The 21083-nt window shown below is 36.3% G+C and overlaps 1 protein-coding gene across 1 annotated transcript in view; it reads left to right on the top strand.

Annotated features, from left to right (window-relative positions):
* Positions 1–422: 422 nt before the first annotated feature.
* Positions 423–21083, top strand: part of ABCD2 (ATP binding cassette subfamily D member 2) — a 71974-nt gene continuing 51313 nt past the window's right edge. The window contains exons 1-5 of the mRNA XM_006168093.2: positions 423–1675; positions 3269–3449; positions 14520–14641; positions 19641–19809; positions 20555–20649. Of these exons, the coding sequence (XP_006168155.1) occupies positions 740–1675; positions 3269–3449; positions 14520–14641; positions 19641–19809; positions 20555–20649 (1503 nt within the window). The 5' untranslated portion in view covers positions 423–739. The remainder of the gene's footprint in view (positions 1676–3268; positions 3450–14519; positions 14642–19640; positions 19810–20554; positions 20650–21083) is intronic.

Below are 21083 nucleotides of genomic sequence, written 5' to 3'. Positions count from 1 at the left end.
GAGAAACGCTGCAGGCTATGGAACTCCGTAGGACTTGCTGAAGCATTTGCTGGGATTTCCCGTGGAGCATGATATTTTAAAACGAGATCTTTTTGAAGCCGGTTTGGGTAACTGGGAAAATGACACATATGCTAAGTGCAGCAGTTGATCGAGTGAAATGGACCAGATCGAGTGCTGCTAAGAGGGCTGCCTGCCTGGTGGCTGCGGCATACGCTCTGAAAACCCTCTATCCCATCATTGGCAAGCGTTTAAAGCAATCTGGCAACAGGAAGAAAAAAGAAGCTGCTAACCCAGCTGCAGAGAACAGACAAATGGCAGATTTTGTTCGCCAGCGGCTGGCCTGATTCGACCTCTCCCAAAATAGACATTTAACTCTCTGAACTCCTGTTTAAAGATGTAATTCGTTTTGCTCTCTCCCCATTTTCAAGGTTCAAGAGGAAGCTGCGAGGATTCCAAGGTCCCACCACCGGCACAGCCAATGAGGGGCCTGGGAGGGAGGAGCTTGGTGCAGCGAGAGCTTGTGAGGGAATCATCCCCAGTAGATGCAGTGGAGTCTGAGCTCTGCTGCATCTGTCACAGCAGAACAAAATCAAACAAACAAACAAACAAAAACAACAGAGGAGAAACGCTGCAGGCTATGGAACTCCGTAGGACTTGCTGAAGCATTTGCTGGGATTTCCCGTGGAGCATGATATTTTAAAACGAGATCTTTTTGAAGCCGGTTTGGGTAACTGGGAAAATGACACATATGCTAAGTGCAGCAGTTGATCGAGTGAAATGGACCAGATCGAGTGCTGCTAAGAGGGCTGCCTGCCTGGTGGCTGCGGCATACGCTCTGAAAACCCTCTATCCCATCATTGGCAAGCGTTTAAAGCAATCTGGCAACAGGAAGAAAAAAGAAGCTGCTAACCCAGTTGCAGAGAACAGAGAAATACTGCATTGCACCGAGAACATTTGTCAAAAACCTCCTGGAGTGAATGCAGATTTTTTCAAACAGCTACTAGAACTTCGGAAAATTCTCTTTCCAAAACTCGTGACCACTGAAACAGGGTGGCTCTGCCTCCACTCGGTGGCTCTAATCTCAAGAACCTTTCTGTCTATCTATGTGGCTGGTCTGGATGGGAAAATCGTGAAAAGCATTGTGGAAAAGAAACCTCGGACTTTCATCATCAAATTAATCAAGTGGCTTATGATTGCCATCCCTGCCACCTTCGTCAACAGTGCAATAAGATACCTGGAGTGCAAATTGGCTTTGGCCTTCAGAACTCGCCTGGTAGACCATGCCTATGAAACCTATTTTACAAATCAGACTTATTATAAGGTGATCAATATGGATGGGAGACTGGCAAACCCTGACCAGTCTCTCACTGAAGATATCATGATGTTCTCCCAATCAGTGGCTCACTTGTATTCCAATCTGACCAAACCTATTTTAGATGTAATCCTCACTTCCTATACACTCATTCAGACAGCTACTTCCAGAGGGGCAAGCCCAATTGGGCCCACCCTATTGGCAGGACTTGTGGTGTATGCTACTGCTAAAGTGTTGAAAGCCTGCTCGCCCAAATTTGGTAAATTGGTGGCTGAAGAAGCTCATAGAAAAGGCTATTTGCGGTACGTGCACTCCAGAATTATAGCCAATGTGGAAGAAATTGCTTTTTACCGAGGACATAAGGTAAGCTAGAAATTAAGGTGATGAGTGAAATGTGAGACCGTTCAAACTGCCACTGCAGTGCTAGATGCCATCTGTTGTATTGTGCATGGAACCACTTTAGTGTTTTAGATTCCTCTGACATCTAAACCTGTATAAAAATATATGCTTCATTACTCTTGTTAATCAAAAGCTGATACAGAATTATGGAGTACAAATTTGTCTAAAGTTTACTGAAAACATTTTCAGCACTCTAAAAAAGCAGTCTACTTAGCCTCAGTTACTCAAATGTGCTCAGAATTATCTCTTACATTTTTCTTAAAACTTAAATCCTAACTTTGAGGTGATCTTAGAGCAGGAGAAGAAAAGATATAGCGAGAAACTGAAAGCAAACAGTTGCATTGAGATGGAGAGTTTAGGATGCTATTATTTGTTGTTTTTGTTGTTGTTCAAGAGAACAAAGCCCACGCTTTCACACAGAAAACGATTTGCATGTCTGGAAACTGATGGAGTTATCCTCAGTCCTGAGACAAGTGTGTCTCAAAAAATGACATCTCTTTACTCTTAGTTCATATTCAGCACCATATTTTGACACAAGTAAAAAGAGGCAGTGAAATGAAATTTTGCTAAGTTTGAGGAAAAAGCTAAGATTAGAGAAAAAATGAGGAGAAAGGGGTGTCAGATGTTATTTTTACATATTAAAGATTTTCAAGCAAGCAGGTCTTTAAAACAATTAGCCCAGTTACATAAACTCAGTGCATGAAATTAATCTCAGAATACTAAGTATGACTGAAATTTTTAAGGTGATGCATCTGAAATCTGAACAAAAGTGACTGGACAAATAAAATTTTAAGATACTCTAAAGTTGAAAATGGTATTTTAATCATCAAGAAAAATTATTTAATTTTTAAAACATCAGTAATTATCATTTTTTTAATAGCGGTACAAACCTGAAGAAAATATAAGACTTCTACTCCCACTTGAAAATTGGCCTCATTTGTTGTATTAATCATATGGATTTGTCATTCTTCTTGAGTCATTGAACTCGATGATATAAATTATAGTACATCATTATATAGGCTTCTTGCATAAAAGACAAAAATCCAATAAATTGAGTCAGTTCAAAAGTATAGTCGAATTATGCATATATGTATCATGTATTTATTTTCAGATTTTTTTATGTGATCAAGAAGAATAAGGCTCTAACATTGTCTATTTATGTCTTATAGAACATTATTTAATTTTAACATCTTATACATATAATTTTGAAATTATAACTATAAATCATATACTTTTTATACTTAACATTGTATTCACTGAGTGACAAGTTTTTTAAAAAATAATATAAGCATGGCCAAAATTAAATAATGATGATAATTCTGATATTAATCTGCATTTAGTGATGGTTAAGACTCATTGATAATGCCATACTAAATAAAACAAAATAATATATATATATTTTTTAAAGAAAGAAATGAAGAAAAGAGAGTTCTTAAACACATACAATATATATTTTTAAATAATATTTTAAATAATTAAGATAGTTCTAAGCACAGACAATGTTTATTTTTAATAGCTCAAAACTGGCTTAATTCTTCTCTCTTTTTCCCTCTACAGGTAGAAATGAAGCAACTCCAGAAAAGTTACAAAGCTTTAGCAGAGCAGATGAACCTCATTTTATCCAAACGTTTGTGGTACATCATGATAGAACAGTTCTTGATGAAGTATGTTTGGAGCAGCAGTGGCCTAATTATGGTGGCCGTACCTATTATTACTGCAACCGGCTTCGCAGATGGTGGTAATGATATTTATGTTTAATCTCAAATGTATGTTTAGCTTTATTTTTCTTGGTTTCATTGCTAGTTTTGTAGGAGCGAAGCACTGTACATAGGCATTACAGTCATTCTTCAGTATCCATGGAAGATTGATTCTAGGACCAAAATCCATGAATGCTCAAGTCCCTTACATGAAATGCTGTAGTATTTTATAAAACACACATCCTCTGTGTGTTTTAAATCCTGTCTAGGTTACTTACAATACCTAGCATAATGTAAATAGTTCTTCTGTCATGTTGTTGAATGAATGATTTGAAGGGAACAAAGGTCTGTGCAGGACCAGCAGATGGCGTAGTTCTTCAGGCTCTGGACTCCCACAGGGCTGACTGCAGTTCGAGTCCAGGATATGACAACTTGAAACTCATGGTGGGCCTGTGTGTGTGTATGCTCGAAATCCCAAGAAGAGGATGGTGGGCGAGGGATTGCAGTATGTCCACCCCTCCTGGGGAGTGATCTCTCACTTTCTCTCTCTGTCTCTCTGGGAAGTGCACACACCCTATAGCAAAAATCTCTTCAAAAAAAAGTGTGCATGTGTGCCCAAAGTTCCAAAAAGAGAATGAAGGAGAAGGGATTGCATTGCAGCATGGCCATCCTCCAGGGCATGATTTCTCACTTTTTCTCTCTCTGTCTCTCTCTATTTCTCTGACAAGCACATGTGCACTATAGCAAATAATCTCTCTCTAAAAAATAAAAAAAAAAGAAGAAGAAAGAAGAAAATGAGTTGCTCAAAAGAACTTTCCAGATGTAGTTGCAGTGGTACACATGGGAGGGTACTGGTACATGGTAGCTGAAGCCACATGAGAGGCCCAGGTTCAGCTCCCAGCCCCAATCTAAACAAGCTAGGAACAGTGACCTGCCCCTGTAGTCAAGATCCTGTCAAAAATGCCTCTCTCTTTCTCCCTCACCTATCTTCTCTCTCACCCTTCCTCTTTTTCTGTCTCTCTCTCTCTCTTAAGAAAAAAAGAATCTTTTCAGTTCCAAGATATTTCAGAAACTTCTGATGTAGTGTCTCTGGAAGTTGACCATAAACTATTTTAATTATATTGCCTAGTACAGAATGATTTTCTAGTTTACATTTATCTTCAAAAAATGAATACCTTCAGAAAGACTGTAACACAAGATCTCTTTATTTGTTGTAAACTTTAGTTCTGTACACCGTATGCATTTAGTCTGTAAATATTGGGTCTTTGGAAACATCATGATGCAATTTTTAATAGAAAAACAATTCATGACTTTTTGTACAACCCAATATAACTGAATTCATTCTCTTTGTGACTTGAATAGTCAAGTTGGTCGATGACATTAGGCAACCTGTTAGATTGCTTCATGGAGTCCTTTCATGCCATGGAATGAGGTTTCCTCTGTTTGTAAGACAACCTTCTATTTAGTATGATTTGGTGGTGGTGATGCGAGAAGATTGTCAAGTTTCACTGTTTTAACCCATATTACTACCATTTTCTTCCTTTGGAATAACTAACGTAAAGGCAAGAAATACATTGTTAGGACCAGCCCCAAGACCTGATGATTAAGGAAACCAGATCCCACTTGGTCAACTGTGGTTCAAATCCTAGTTCTCAAGGCTTGAGAAACAAACTGGATATAAGTGCACACAGTTCCCAAAGTCCCGAAAGAATGGAGAAATGGAGAAGAGGTTTATGGCATGGCTACACATCACTGGGCATCTCTCTGTCTCTCTCGTGTGTGCATACACCACTCACAAATACAAAAAAATAAAAATAAAGACAATGTTAAATTTTGCATAAGTCTTGGAGCAGACTTCAGGTCTTATTAGATAGGAACAAAGGGGAATTAATTGGGGAAAGGTAGCATTTTCTACTCTTACTCTTTCTCCAAAATATAACACCCTCTTCTCTCTCTCTTTAAAAACCACTAGACTACAGTTTGCATTTGTGTTGATGAAGCTAGACAAAAGCATGGGCTTTATGGTGAACAGAGATGTGCTCAACTCTTCGTTCCCCTTCTTAGTCATTCATGTTCATTAAACTCTTTAAGCCTCAGTTTCTTCATCTGTAAAATGAGAGGCAGAAAGGCTACTTCAGAGGGGTTTTGTGAGAATCTTGTAGAATAGTATTTATTAAGTGCAGAGCATGGTATATTCGATACACAGTGACAAGTGTTACCTAGAAGACAAATGGTATCACCAAGAATAATGTAACAGAATCATACTATTTTATGGTTGTTCTTGGTCAACTGTGGTTCAAATCCTAGTAGAATTAAGTATTAATAGTTATTTGCTTGAAGTGAACTAATAAACTCAAATAAAAATTACAATATGCTGGAATATTTGGAAGTAATACTTCAAGGCTTTAACCAATCCTTAGAAAAACACTGTCTAATTAAGTCGTTCTTAGTCTAAAAATGCTCCTTTTGATAAATTAGTATTTGCTAATCCTTCTTCATGGTAAATGCTTTGCACATACCAAATATATTCCATAATTGTATTAATTGACCACTGAGAAAATTAAATTTTATCTGGTTTTTGTTTTCAAAATTTACTAAACAAAGCATCATTTTTAAAAGTTTATATTGAAAAAGATACTGTTGGGACCAGCAGATGGCATAGTGATTATATTGCTGGCCTCCCACATGGTCAACCTCAGTTCGAGTCCCAGGCCCAATGTCTTCAAACTCACACTGGACCCATGTGCATATGTGCTCAAGATCCCAGGAGAAGAAGGGAAACAAGGGATTCCAGTGATTTCTCACTTTCCCTCTTACTGTTTTTCTCCAGTGAGCACATGCACTCAAAGGCAAAAAAACTCTCAAAAAAAAAAAAAAAGGAAGAGAGAAAGAAAGAAAAAAGCATGGTTAATAATAGTATTTATAGACATAATTATTTCATAATGAAATGAAATAAACTACTTTTTCAACAGTGTATTAAAAAAAAAAAAAAGACACCTGAAAACTGATTGTCTTATGTTAGTTTCAAGAAGTATGGTATAATGATCAGATGTTCATGAAAAGGTTATTCATTAAAATAGTACTCATTAAAAAGTTTTATAGACAATATGTATTAGAGACAACCCCAATGACAAGATTGTGGTGTAGTTTTGTTAGTCAATACTTAGACATGCTGGTCTTATTAGGAAACCCTGGAGTATTCAATATAGAACAAAGAAAATGCAGCTATTAATGGTGACAAATTAACTCCGCAGAGAGCAGTAAGAAGTAAACAATATATGCAAAGAATCTAACAAGCTTAGTTAACCACATGTAATATTTTAAAATACATAAGTTCTGCAAATCCTGAAAATACTGTATTAAAGAAATAACATTAAAAATTTAAATTGAAGCTATAATAACATTGATGCAAGTGAACAAGTATTTCTTAAAGCTTTTTACAAAAGAAAATTTTATACAGAGTTAAGCAATGGAAGGATCTCATAGAATGAAACAAACGAATTAAAATAACAGCATTATTTGAGAATATGTTTCAAAATCTATAATATCTTAGGTTACCATCTGTGCTTTTATAATATACATATGTATATGTATATATTACTAAATATACTTGGCCTATGATGATTTAACACTTGGAAATACTGTTAGCATTTTAGTCAGATAAAATATTTTTTTAGGTATGATATATTGCAAAGGCTTAGATTTTGGGTTAACATACTCTATAATCTAGTTTTCAGTCTTAAGTTGCATTTATGCCCTTAGTAAACTCTTATGTTAGAGATGAATTAAATACAGCATAATGCTATAAATTTTAAGTCATAAGGAGATAGACCAAATAGATGGTTAAGAGAATAATGGCAAACAGAAGAGGGGAAAAGTAAGGACAGCAGAGAAAATGACAGATTGAAGAAATAGAGCACTATTGAAAGCTTGACTCTGCTATTTAATAGTTATCCATCCTTGAGAAAGTTATATAATATACTTTATATGCCTCAGTTTTCTTAGCATAACTATTAGGATAATATATGTATCTTTGAGCATTCTTGTGAAATTGTGTATAGTATACTTAATGTGCTTTGAAACAATGCTTGGCAAGCAGTAAGAATTTAGGTGGAAGCAATTGTTAATACGTATTACATTTTTTTTTTTTTTGGAGAGGTCTTTGCTATAGGGCACATGTGCTCACCAGAAAGAGAGACAGAGAAATAGACAGTGAGAAATCACCCCCCAGGGGGGATGGCCATGCCACAGTCCCTTCTCCTCCATTCTTCTCTTGGGATCCTGGGGATGCACACACATGTGCCTGGTGTGAGTTTAAGCCACCAGATCCGGGACTTGAACCGTGGTCAATTGCGTGGAAGTCCAGCGACCTACCCATTATGCCAACTGCTGGTCCCAGTATGTATTATATTCTTACCTGTGGAGTCAGATTGCCTGTGTTCAAATGTAGACTCTATTGCTTACTAGGCTGTGACTTTGGGTGAATGATTTAGTATATTTGTGCTTCAATTTACTCATTTCAAAAATGGGAAGAATTTCAGAGGAAATGTTATAGAAAATTGAAGAAAATCACTTCTAAGTCCTTCTGCTACACCTTCTCACAATTCTTAACAGACAGGGAAGGGGCACCTAAGCTTCTAGCACTGCCCACAGTGTCCCCATGTCTGTGATCTCTGAGCTTCAGGTGGCAAGTTAGAAGCTGCAACTGAAAGATACTGCAAGAGTAAAAGTACACCCTCTCTAATGGTACCATATGTGATTTTTTATTCCTAAAATATATCTCCAACAAGATTATTTCCATGGCTCCTGCTACGTTATTATGTCTTACAATCCAATGTAAAAAAAAAATTGAAATAGCATTTTATATTGTCACTTAATTTTGATACACTGTAATTACACTCCTGTTGACATAACAATAATTATCAATACATATCAAAGGCATCTTCTTTTTTTAAGCTGTAATTAACTATGCATGTACATGTTTAAATAATTTTTTAAAAGTACAACATACATAAAAACAAAGGCAACATCATCAATGTATCATTCAATGAATTGTTATGACGTGATACATACACTTAATGATTACTGATAAGAAATAGAATCTTCAGGACCAGCAAATGGCATAATGGTTACATTGCTGGACTCCCATATGGTCCCCTGCAGTTCAAGTCCTGGATCCAGTGGCTTAAAACATACCAGGCTCCAGTGTGTGCATGTCCAAAATCCTGAGAGGAGTATGGAAGAGAAGGGATTGCAGAGTGGTCATCCCCACTGGGAGATGATTCCTCGCTTTCTATCTCTCTCTGTCTCTCTATTGATTACGTATGCCCTATAGCAAAAAGCTCTCAAAAAAAAAAAAAAAAGAGAGAAAGAAAAAAAGAAATAGAACCTTACTGTACCAGCACCCCTAGAAGTTTCCATGAGCCTTTAGTCTTTCTCCTGACCCTATGACCTCCACTTCCTCTCCTTCCAACCACAGCAAAGGTAGTTATTATAATGATGCCTTATGATCAATGACTATTTTCTGGTGTTTGAATTTTATATTTATTATAGTAAACAGTACTTTTGTGACTGGCTTCTTTCACTAAGCAATATGTAGAAATCACTATTATTTAAAATATCCTTAGTTCATTTACTCTACTGCTATAAAATAACCTATTGTATGACTATACCAGTTCACTTATCCATCTGTCATTGAGAAAGATTTGGTTTATATCCAGTTTGGGAAGTATTAGTAATGTGCTATTAGAAACATTTTTGTATGTATCTTTTGATGTATTTGTACATTCTGTGTGGACTTAAACAGGAGTCAAACTGCTAGGTTACAGGTTAAGCATGTGTTCACTTTCAGCACATTTTTTAGTAAATTTTTTCATTTTAGTTTTCAAAAAAAATTATTTCAATTTACATTCCCACCAGCAGTATTTAGAAGTTTTAGGTCCTCTACATTTTTGTCAATGTTTGTTATTGTCAGACTTTTTGTTTTAGACATTCTTAGTAGTGTATAGTGTTACTTTTCTATGGTTTTAATTTGTGCTTTTCAGAAGACAAATGAGGTTAAGCACTTCCATTGTTTATTGACCATTTAGACAGACTTTCTTATGAAGTGCCCTTTAAGTCTTTTGCTCATTTTAAAAAATAGTTTGTTTTTTCTTATTGATTTACAAAAGTTCTTACGTATTTTCTTATTTATTTATAAAAGTTCTTATGTATTGAGTCTTTTGTCAGGTCTGTCAACACACATGCACCACACACACACACACACACAGACACACAATATCACACATTCTTTTCTCACTCAATGTCTTGCCTTTTCATTCTCTTAATGGTACCTAAGAGAAGTTCGTAATTTTTAATATAGTCTACTTTTTCAATAGATTTCTTAGTTATTAGTGTTTTATGTCCTATTTGAAGAAATATTTGCCTAACCTAAGAGCATAAAGATATTCTCCTATTTTATCTTGTGGAAATTTCATTGTTTTCTGACTTCACATTCAGATCTTCAAATCATTTACAATTGAGGTTTATAGATGGCATGAGGTATGTTAAGGTTGTAAGTTTTTAACTGAGATTTGTTAAGATTAAAAAAAATTTAATGAAGAGAAATAAGCTCTGATTATAATTGAACAAAAGTACAAAGAGATAACTTACTTTTTTAGCTTTTTTAAAATTAATATACTTAATTTTTTAAGAACAGTTTTAGGTTTACAAAAAGAATTGATCAGAAAGCACAGAGTTACTAAATACCTTCTCCTCCTAATAGTTTTTCCTGTTATTTCAATTTTGTATTATCATGGAATATTTGTTACCACAAATAAACTAATATTTATACATTATTAACTAAAGTTCATAATTGACATTAGGGTTCACTCTTTGCATTCTACATTTCTAGAATTTTGGTAAAAGTATAATGACAGTGGACCAGCAGGTGACGTCATGGTTAAAAGTGCTGGACTACCACGTGTCCAAACATGGTTGGAGTCCTGGACCTGGTGGCTTGCTTTCTCACTTTTCCTCTCTCAATCTATCACTCTGTCCTTCTTTGATCAAAGGATAATATTAAATAAAATAATTTCATAAAAATGTATAATGACAAAATCCTAGTTTTAAAATTCTTTCATTGGTTGGAGGGGCAGCAGGTGATGTGTTGGTTAAGGTGCTGGACCCCTACATGGCTGACCATGATTCAAGTTCCAGACCTGGTCACTTGAAAATTATGTCAGGTGTGTATGCGTGCATGCCCAAAATCCTGAGAGGAAAATGGAGGAGAAGGGATGGGGAGGTATGGTTAGTCCCCCTAGGCGGGTGATATACTTTCTCTCTCTCCATCTCTCTCTCTCTGTCTCTCACTGGCAAGCACACGTGCCCTGTGGTAAAAACTTATAAAACAAATCCTTTCATGGGTCCAGAAAATGGCTACCCGGTGGTTAAGATGCTGGATTCCTACATGGGTGACCACAGTTTGAGCCCTAGATCTGGCAGCTTGAAAATCATGCTAGGCACATGTGCATGTGTACTCAAAATCTTGAGAGGAGAATGAAAGAGAAGAGATTGTGGTGTGGCCATTTCCCCCTCACTTTCCATCTGTCTTTCTCTGGCAAGCGTATATGCCCTGTGGGGAGGAAAAAAAAATACTTAAAATACTTTTAAAAAACCTTTCATACCTTTTCAATAGGAAATAGGAGGATATGTGACCAATTTTCAATAGATGTTTATTACTATCACATCAAAAATAACAGTACTATAGACAGAGGTGATGTTAAATATCAAATCCTTAAATGAGGAAGTTTTGTTAAAATATTTGGTGAGGACAATAAAATGTGTGACAAAACAGGTGGTTATTTTAGGTCACAGATTGAAATCTCTGATACTAAGGAATCTGGCCTTGTCACAGAGGTCAGGCAGTTGGCTGTTGAGTGCATGACAAAACAGTACTGGCATTGCTCTCACGGTGCCTGCCAAACAGCCAGTAGAATAAAAGTCACACGGAATCTGTGGGACATTACTTGCTATTTTACTGCTAACTACATAAAGAAACCCCCACAACATTAATTTGCCAAAGTAACATGGACATTATGAGGCCATATCAAAACATCAGTCCATCTGTGCAAATGTTTTTTCTTCTTAACAGAGACTATCTATGAAAGCTACTAGTCAAACCCCTTTTAACCCAAATTCATAAAATCCCATAATTATTTTAGATCAGCAGCCAGATTCCCTATGAACCGAACTATTCTTAGTGCCTTAACTGACACAGCAATTCATTATTTTGATAGTTGGCTGAGAATTCCTTAGTATATTTTTGTTGTGGTTTTGCTATCTAAATTGCATCATATATTTAAATATGTCTGTAAGAATATCTACATTCTGTTCCCAGCCTATTTGTCTGATCAGGTCTTTCATGCCTCACTTATACCAGTATCACCAGAGTGTAAGTGAGGCATACAGAGTTATTTTTTTTCTTTCTTTGAAGAAATTTTCTAAGTAACTTCTAGAAAGTTAACAGTAGTTCTCTTGAGCAGTGGATAACAGTAAAAGGGGCTAAAAGGGGACATACTGGCCTACAGTAAAAGTACTCCGAAGAGTCACTGTGATCTGTGATACTCAGTGAAATCTGTGCCTGACTATACTGTACTACCAACCCATATGATAGCCCGATAGGCTTTTTGTCATTCAGTTACTATTACTCGAATTTTCATTCTCTGCCATTGCTTTTGCTGTGCTTGTGACCTGTTAAAATTATATGCGGTTGGGACCAGCAAGGAGCATGGTGGGTAAAATGTTAAACTCTCACATAGCTGACCACAGTTTGAGTCCCAGACATGACAGTTTGCTTTCTCAATCTCTCTTACACAACCCACACACTGCTCCCTGCCGTGAGTACACGTGCCCTATCTCAAATAATAATAATAATACACAAAATAAAAGAAATAATTCTTTAAAAAACTTATGTGTGGTCTTTAAGATTTCCCTCAAAGTCCATTCCTCCATGAAACATTTCCTGTCTCTTTCAAAATGAAATAATTTTTGCCTCCTCCAAAAACTTTACATTAACTCTTATTATAGGCTACCCTGCACAGCTGTCTAGAAACTAGGCTTCTCCCTCCTACTAACCAATAAACTTTCTAAGAAAACAACCTGAAAATAACATTTATCCTTATATTTACCCTAGTGTTTTGCCTAATTTCTTGCACATCTAGGTGTTCAGTAACTATCTGCTGAGTGAATTTTACTTTATAATGCATGAATCTCTTTCAAAATTAGTTCAGTTATCTGTGAAAAAAAGGTAAAAATATCTGGCAATCATTACAGGGCACAAGTTATTGTGTTATTGGAAAAGTCATGTACATTTTTGCATAGAAAATATGGTATATAATGACTTTTCCAACATAATATAATTTACATTATAGTAGAGGGAAAAATCCTTTGTGATATATATTTTTTAATTTTATTATTTATTTATTTTAGAGAGATTTTTGCTATAGGGTAGGTGTGCTCACTGGAGAGACTGAGAAAGACAAAGTGAGAAATTATCACCCAGAGGGGATGGCAATTCTGCAATCCCTTTTCTCCCATTATCCTCTCAGGATTTTGGGCATATATCCATTCACACCAAGAGTGAGTTTCAAGCCTCCAGGTTCAGGACTCAAACTGCAGTTGACAATGTGGGAGTCTAGCACCTTAACCACTATGTTACCTGCTGGCCTCCCAAAAAATCCTTTTGATAAATCAGAGAGAAATAAATATCAATAGAGTTGTATGGCTATCTAAATCATTGCAATTTCTTCATTAATGAACAGCATATAATTTGGATTTTGGAGATAACCTATAAACCATGTAGAGAATCAAATTAAAGAAAAGATTGAAGAGGGACCAGCAGGTGGCATGGTGGTTAAGGCACTGGACATGCCCACATGACTGACCACAGTTCAAGTCCTGGATCTGGTGGCTTGCTTTCTCACTTCTCTCTCTCTCTCTCTCTCTCTCTCTCTCTCTCTGACTTTCTCTGCTCAAATTAAAATAAATGGATGAATAAATAAAATTAATAAAAAAGACTGAAGAAAAAATCTGGAGAAGATAATTTTGAACAAGACTAACATTGAGTACATAGTCAATAATAACGATAGTGATTAGAGAAAATAACAATAGCTAACATTGGAGCAGTTATTGTGGGCTATGTATTGGGCTAATTCTTCATTTGTTTTTCTTCTTTATGCCTTACAACTCTAAGAGAAAGGGTTACTTGAGATTGTACTATTATTTCTCTCCTCTTACAGATAAGGAAATAGGTGTGGCAGAGACCAGCAGTTAGCGTAATGGCTATGTCGCTGGACTCCCACATAGTCAACCACGGCTCGCACCCTGGACCGGGTGTCTTAAACTCATGCCAGGCACATGTGCGTGCGTGCCCAAGATCCCAAGAGGAGAATGGAGGAGAAGGGATGGCGACGTGGCCATCCCCCTGGGGGATGATTTCTTGCTTTCTGTCTCTCTGTTTCTGTCTGGCGAGTGCTCACACCCTATAGCAAAAACCTCTCCAAAAAAAAAAAAAAAAAAAAATAGATGTGGCAAAGTTAAGTGTCTTATCCTATTTACCTTACTACTTGCCTATAACAGAGTATGTTATTTTTGGACTGTTGCTGTACCAAAGAGTTAAAAAGGATGGTTAAGAAAGTTAATCAGAGGCTAGATTATGAGGGCCACCTAATTTACATTTCTATTGAAAATCACACTAATATTTGCTTATATTTAAGTTGGTAGTATTTCCTAACCAGATAGTAGTATTTTATCACCCAGATGCAATAAAAGATATGGAAAAGCTTGAAAGAATGCTCAATGAAAATAGTTTCAGTTCCTATAGATTTGGTTTAATTATCTTTCTTAAAAATATAGCAAAATAAAAGAAAGCTTTAAACAGAATCTGGTACAAATATTGTATTTTTAATAATTCATTATTATACTAGGAAGCTGCTGATACAAATGAAAAATTAATATGTGGCTGCTTTAGCCAAAATTTAGTATGTATAAAATAAAACATTTACTTTCTTAAAAAAAAAAAAAAAAGAAAGAAAAAGAAAAGAAAACTCAATATATCTCTCATTTGCTTTTAGATCTAGAGGATGGCCAAAAACAAGCTATGGTTAGTGAACGAACAGAAACTTTTACCACAGCTCGAAACTTGTTGGCCTCTGGAGCTGATGCTATTGAAAGGATTATGTCTTCATACAAAGAGGTACTTGCTTCTTTTGTTGTTGGTTAAATTAAAATAAGATATATAAAAATTAAGCAAAATATAAGTTACCGGGTATAATTTGAACTTTGAAAAAATAATCTTTTCTCAATCAAAAATTGCTGAGAGTATAATCAAGATTAAAGGCACCAACTCCCAAGTGTATTGCTGCTAACATCTTGTGTTTTTCACACTATCAATCGTTATTTTCTTCTTCTTTTTAAATTTTAAAGAAAATTCCTTGGGCCACCCAGTGGTGTGGTGGTTAAGGTGGCTAGATCCCACGTGATCAGCTCTGCAGTTTGAGCTCCGGACCAGCTCGAAAAACACACCAGGCGTGTATTCATGAGTGCCCAAAATCCCACCAAGAGGAGAAATGAAGAAGGGATTATAACGTGGCTATCACCCCGGGGGTGAGGGGAGAGGTGCTTTCTCACTTTCTCTTTTTTTCTCTGTGTCTCTCTCTGGTGGATGCATGGGCCCTATAGTTAAATTTTTAAAAAGGAAAAAAAAAAGAAAATCACTTAGGTGTGGACTTGGGTCATAGTTGCCTAAGTTTGCATTCTTGCTCCAGTATTTACAAATGATAGGACTTCGGTCCCATCTTAGTCTCAGTTTTCTTATTTGTAAAATGGTGACTCCGACAAATGATAGCATTGATTTTGTAGGGTTGTTGTCAGTAAATGTATATAGAATACTTAGAACAACTCACATTAGGCACTCTATAAATTTTAGCTAAGGGAACCAGCAGTTAGCGTAATGGCTATGTCGCTGGACTCCCACATAGTTGACCGCGGTTTGTGTCCCGGACCCAGTGGCTTAAAAAACTCACGCCAGGCGCGTGTGCGTGCGTGCCCAAGATCCCGAGAAGAGAATGGAGGAGAAGGGATTGCGGCGTGACCATCCCCCCTGGGGGGTGATTTCTCGCTTTCTGTCTCTCTGTCTCTCTCTGTCTGTCTGGCGAGCGCACGCGCCCTACAGTGAAAATCTCTCCAAAAAAAAAAAGTTTAGCTAATAATACTATTTTCAGATCTTGCCAACTTATACCCATCCTTCATTGATGAAGGTTCTCTGACCACATATAAAACCTTCTGTGATTCAACCTTCTTCTGGTCTTCCTTGCAGAGTTTGGGATCTTCCTTCTCTGTGTTCCCCTCCCTAGGTGCTTCTGGAACTTCACCACATTGCAGCTGTCTGTCTCTTACATCAGACCCTGAGCTTCTTGAATGCAGGGTCTCTTATTCATCTTTACATTTCTAATATACATTTTTTTTTCATTTCATTTTCTTCCATACATTCAATTACATTTTATTTGTCTTACAAAATGGATATTTAAACAAGTGAACATTTCTCCCTAGTACTGTTGATAAAACTATGAAATATCTTCAACAGATAATACCACACCTCTTTGTGCCATTAATGCTTGGCCTCCCTGTCCCTACCCCAAATGTCCTTCCTCAGACCCTCCTCTTTCACACACACTACATCTGGTATTTACATCTATATACTGCATTTCTATGTCCTTTAGACAATTAGTTTCAGTCATAGAGTGCAGACACTCGGTATATATTAAGTGGGGACATATAATGCATTTTAATACTTTGAATCGTGTGTGGTTAATAAATACTTGTTGAGAAATATGGTAAGAAGGCTTGCGGGTACCACAGGGCTCAGGTTAAAATGACTTTATTCAATTTACGTTCCCATGAATTAATTACTCTTGTGGCTTTCATCTCAATATAAATTGCTGGCTGTCTACAAATCAGCCTAGAATACCACATCATTTGATAAAACTATTCATTGTCAATTTACAGTAAAAAATAGTTACAAATTTTGTGATTTGCTGACAGAACTTTTCAGTCTATAAAAACTGAGTTATTGAATTATGCTGGTTTGTTTTGTACTTTAAAACAGTAAAACCACTTGTTCAGGGTCATGTACCAAAACAACTAATTTTTTTTTTTCAGGGAGGTTTTTGCTATAGGACGCGTGCCCTCGCCAGAAAAACAGAGAGAGACAGAGAGACAGAAAGCAAGAAATCATCCCCCCCCCGCCCCCGGGGGGATGGCCACACCACTATCCCTTCTCCCCCATTCTCCTCTTGGGATCTTGGGCACGCACGCACATGCGCCCAGTGTGAGTTTAAGCCACTGAAACACAGGGTCCAGGACTCGAACTGTAGTCGACCACATGGGAGATAGTCTTTGGGGTAGTTTTTTTTAATCTAACATATTATTTAATATGTATTTTTGTGAGAGTTATAGGATGCATAAACTTGCTGGAGAGACAGAAAGAAATAAGAGAGAGAGAAGTGAGAAATCACCTCCTGCAGTGGGGTGGAGAAGGGATGACCATGCTGCATTCCTTTCTCCTCCATTCTCCTCTCAGGATTTTGGGCATGCACACACGCCCACTGTGCACATCAAGCCACCAGGTCCAGGACTTGAACCGTGGTTGGCCACATGGGCATCCAGCATCTTAACCACCTGCTGGCCCCTAAATTACTTAATATTAAAAATAAACACATCTAAAATGTAAAATTTTAGTCATCTCACATTAAAATATTAATTAGATTATCCTTGTTAGTTTTTTGTTTTTTTGTTTTTGCTCTATAGGATACATGTGCTTGCCAGAGACAGAGACAGAGAGGGAAATGAGAAAACACCTCCCAGAGGGCATGGCTACACCACAGTCTTTTCTTCATTCTCCTTTCAGGATTTTTGGCACATATGTGGCATGTTTTTCAAGCCTCTGGGTCCTGGACTAGAACTGCACAGTTGGCTATGTGGGATCCTGCCACTTTAACCTCCATGTCGTCAATGGCTCCATTTATGTTTTACGGATACCTTATACATACTTGTAGGTTGAAAGTAACTATTTCATATTTTGTTTTGACTGTGACTCCCATCACCTGTGGTTGGGTGTGGAATTTTCCTTTGTGCCATCATGTCAGTGCTCCAAAATTTTCAGTTTTGGAGTATCTCAGATTTCAGATGAGAGATGCTCTACTTATATGTAATTGGGCCGTGGGGTCCAGGACTCAGACTGCGCCTCCAACATGTGGAATCCAGCCACCTCAACCTCTGCACCATCTGCTGGCCCTTAACTAGCTTTTCTAGATAGTCCCAACTCAACAGAGAACTGCATTTTGCTTTATTTTGCCTGAATTGGCTTTGGGTCATACTCCTAAAAAGTACTATAGTGCTACGACAGCACATGGAAACACCATGCCTTCTCTGCTAACCAGAGGAAGCACGGTTCCTAGTTAACGTTAGGGTTCTAGGGCAAATTCTGCCTTATCCACAGCACTTTGTGCATAGACTGATTCTCTGTTTTTTCCAGACACTCCCTACCCACTATACCCACAATCCCTGTGTCTGGTAACTCATCTCTTCCTGCCCTTCTTAAGTTGTCATCTGCTTTAGGTTTTGGATTTTTTTTTCCTATGCACATATTTGCATATGTTCAAGTTTCTTTGGAACCTGTCATTTGCTTTGTTTACCTCTACTTAGGAATTGAAGAATTTCTTTTAGATGCCATTTTAGAATTTACCCTCTAAATAGCTAAAACAGTAAATATAGAAATGAAATACTAATGTAACTACAGACAACTCACTCAGTGGAGACACGTGATAGAGGCTAACAATACCTGCTCATTTACTGCTTAAGTTTTGAACACATTAAACACCTTATGAAAATATCGCCATTGTTGTAGTATTCCATGAATTATTGTGTAAGAAATGTTTATTAGTGCTGTGCCTTGGTTATTGTGCAAGTTTCCTAGTTTTTGTGCTTTCCTTTTTACTGAGAAAGATGGTCTGGATAGGAAATGACTTACTTTTCATAGAACTCTGACAAGCTGTTCTCTTAATAGAAAACCAGCAGGAGGTTAACCCAAATTGGACAACTGTCAAAATAGAAGGAAGGCACCATTCTTTTTTTTTCCTACAGTTTTAGTTTTTGCTATATAGCATGTGCACTCACCAGAGAGAGACAGAGAAAGAGGAAATAATAAATCACTCCCAATCCCTTCTCTTCCAGTCCCCTCAGGACTTTGTGTCCAGTGAGACCTTTAAATTGCTGGATCTGGGACTTGAACCATGCAGTATGCCATGTGGGTTCTAGCACCTGGACCTCCATGCCACCTGCTGTCCCAAGGTACTATTCTATTGAACCTTTATAGACTATTGCAGAGATTTCTCTCATTTTAGAATCTTACCTAGAAAAAAATATATAATATATATATTTTTAAATATATATGTCAGTGATATATACTGTATGTATTAGGTCATTGGGAATGTCATGCTGCATTTTTGCATAGAAAAGCATAGAAAAATACGTCACTGCTTTCCTGACGACTTAATATTTCCTTGGGCATATAATTCATGCTTGTCTTGAAAAAAAGCTAAATTGTGGGATTTTTGTACTGAAAACTAATCTTTTCACTGAACTCACTCTTAATATTGGTATTCTGTAGCACTGGTATTTTCTCTAGCCAAACACAGAAATTTTGCCAATGAATTGGCTCAGAATAATTTCTTTCATAATAAGAAAAAAAGGTACTTTTTGCTATTTAAAATCTACTTAAAATTTTTTAAGATGCCGAATAAAAAAGATCATAATTTCATTAGTTAAGCTTTTCTCAAAATTCCTAACTTTTAGGAAATGACATTTGTCATGTACACAGGGGCCAAATCAGAAATATAAATGAAGGACACTTTAAGTTTCACCAATATTCTAATGTCTTCGCATTTCATTCTGAACCCTGACTTGAATGAGTAGTTCTTAAATGTATCTTCTAGATCCGATTATGCTTACATTGATATCTTGCCGTAATGCTTTGTTGGTAAGCTTTCTACTGTCACTTGTAGTTGTAAGATACATTTCTCAGGTATAATGAAATAGGCTCTTTAACATTAAATAAAGCTCATATGAGGACACATTTATTTAAAAGTCTATCTTGCATATAGGATCTCTATTTTATATCTCTGCATTGATTTCAGATCACTGAATTAGCAGGCTATACTGCTCGAGTATACAATATGTTTTGGGTCTTTGATGAAGTAAAAAGAGGCATTTATAAGAGAACAGCAGTTACTCAAGAGCCTGAAAACCATAACAAAAATGGAGCCAACATACAGTTGCCACTCAGTGAAACACTGGAAATCAAAGGTATTAAGTCATATTTAAGTGGTTATTTTATCAACAGAGCCAAATTTTTTAGAAGATATGTTTTAATAGTTTCAAGGAACTAATATTTAGGTAACCAACATTGTTTAAACAGCTCTCCATAAAATTAATGCTGCAATTTGAGTGATGGTAACGAATATTACCCTTGAAAAAAGATGGTATATTATTTTCATTTAGGACAAACTTTCCAGAATTACTTGTGGAAACTGCAAATATGGCAGAATAAATTGTTTGCTTTTAAATTTCAACTAACACACAGAATTAGAGCTAATGTCATATTGTTCATTTTTATCTTGTTCCTAAACTTACTTGGTTATCTTATTAACAATTATATTATTCCGTGTCTTAATTCTCTTTTTTTGCAGTACTGCATATTTTTTTTTTCGTAAGATAGGTTAATTTAGGGAAATAGAATAGTTGTAAAAAGTATGGCAGGGTTATACAAGATTAAGTTTAGCTTTGAAGTCATAATGATGTTTACATTAGATTATTATAAAATGGTGTTTCTCAGAAAGATTTCACAACTATAGACATTAAAATATACAAATTTACATTAAACTGCTTCAACTATAGATATCTGTATTTATATTTGCTTCTATTATTGAATACTGTGAATTATATACCATTGAATTTACCTGTTATACTGCATTAGATCAATACTTTAAGTTAGTTAGTTAACAGTAACATGTGCAATAGCTCTTGTAACTTAAGCTATTCCTAATTTTAGGAAAAGTTATTGATGTGGATCATGGAATTATTTGCGAAAATGTTCCCATAATTACACCAGCGGGAGAAGTGGTGGCTTCCAGGCTAAACTTCAAAGTAAGATGATATTCAAGAATCTTCTGATTGTTGCCATCACACTAATACAAAACAACCCAGAATTCATGTACCTTATGTTAAATACTTGGAGGAGCATATGGAAAGGAGGGGAAATCAAGAAAGGTATGCACAGTGGCTCAATTACAGAAGCAGTTACTTCCTCAGAAAGCAAAGGGAAAAGAGAAATTTTATTTTTACTACTTTATTGTCAGGTCAAAAATCAAGATTAAAGTACATTGAGAGCCTATACAAGGTAACTTTGAGAAACAATTGGAAATTTCCTCAGACATTAGTATCTGGAAATAAATTTTAATTTTGTTTCCTTCTAGTAATTACTAAAATAGTACAAGCCTCTGCTGGCATTGTTTTCTAAACTTTAAGGGTGGAGGTCTTAGTAAGTTTAATTATGATAGTATATATTCTCAAACTTTAAT

This window comes from Tupaia chinensis, unplaced genomic scaffold (genome assembly GCF_000334495.1).
Source record: "Tupaia chinensis unplaced genomic scaffold, TupChi_1.0 Scaffold145519_1, whole genome shotgun sequence".
Lineage (NCBI taxonomy): Eukaryota > Metazoa > Chordata > Mammalia > Scandentia > Tupaiidae > Tupaia > Tupaia belangeri.
The sequence above is the reverse complement of the archived record's forward strand: the minus strand, read 5'-3'. Positions and strand labels throughout refer to the sequence as shown.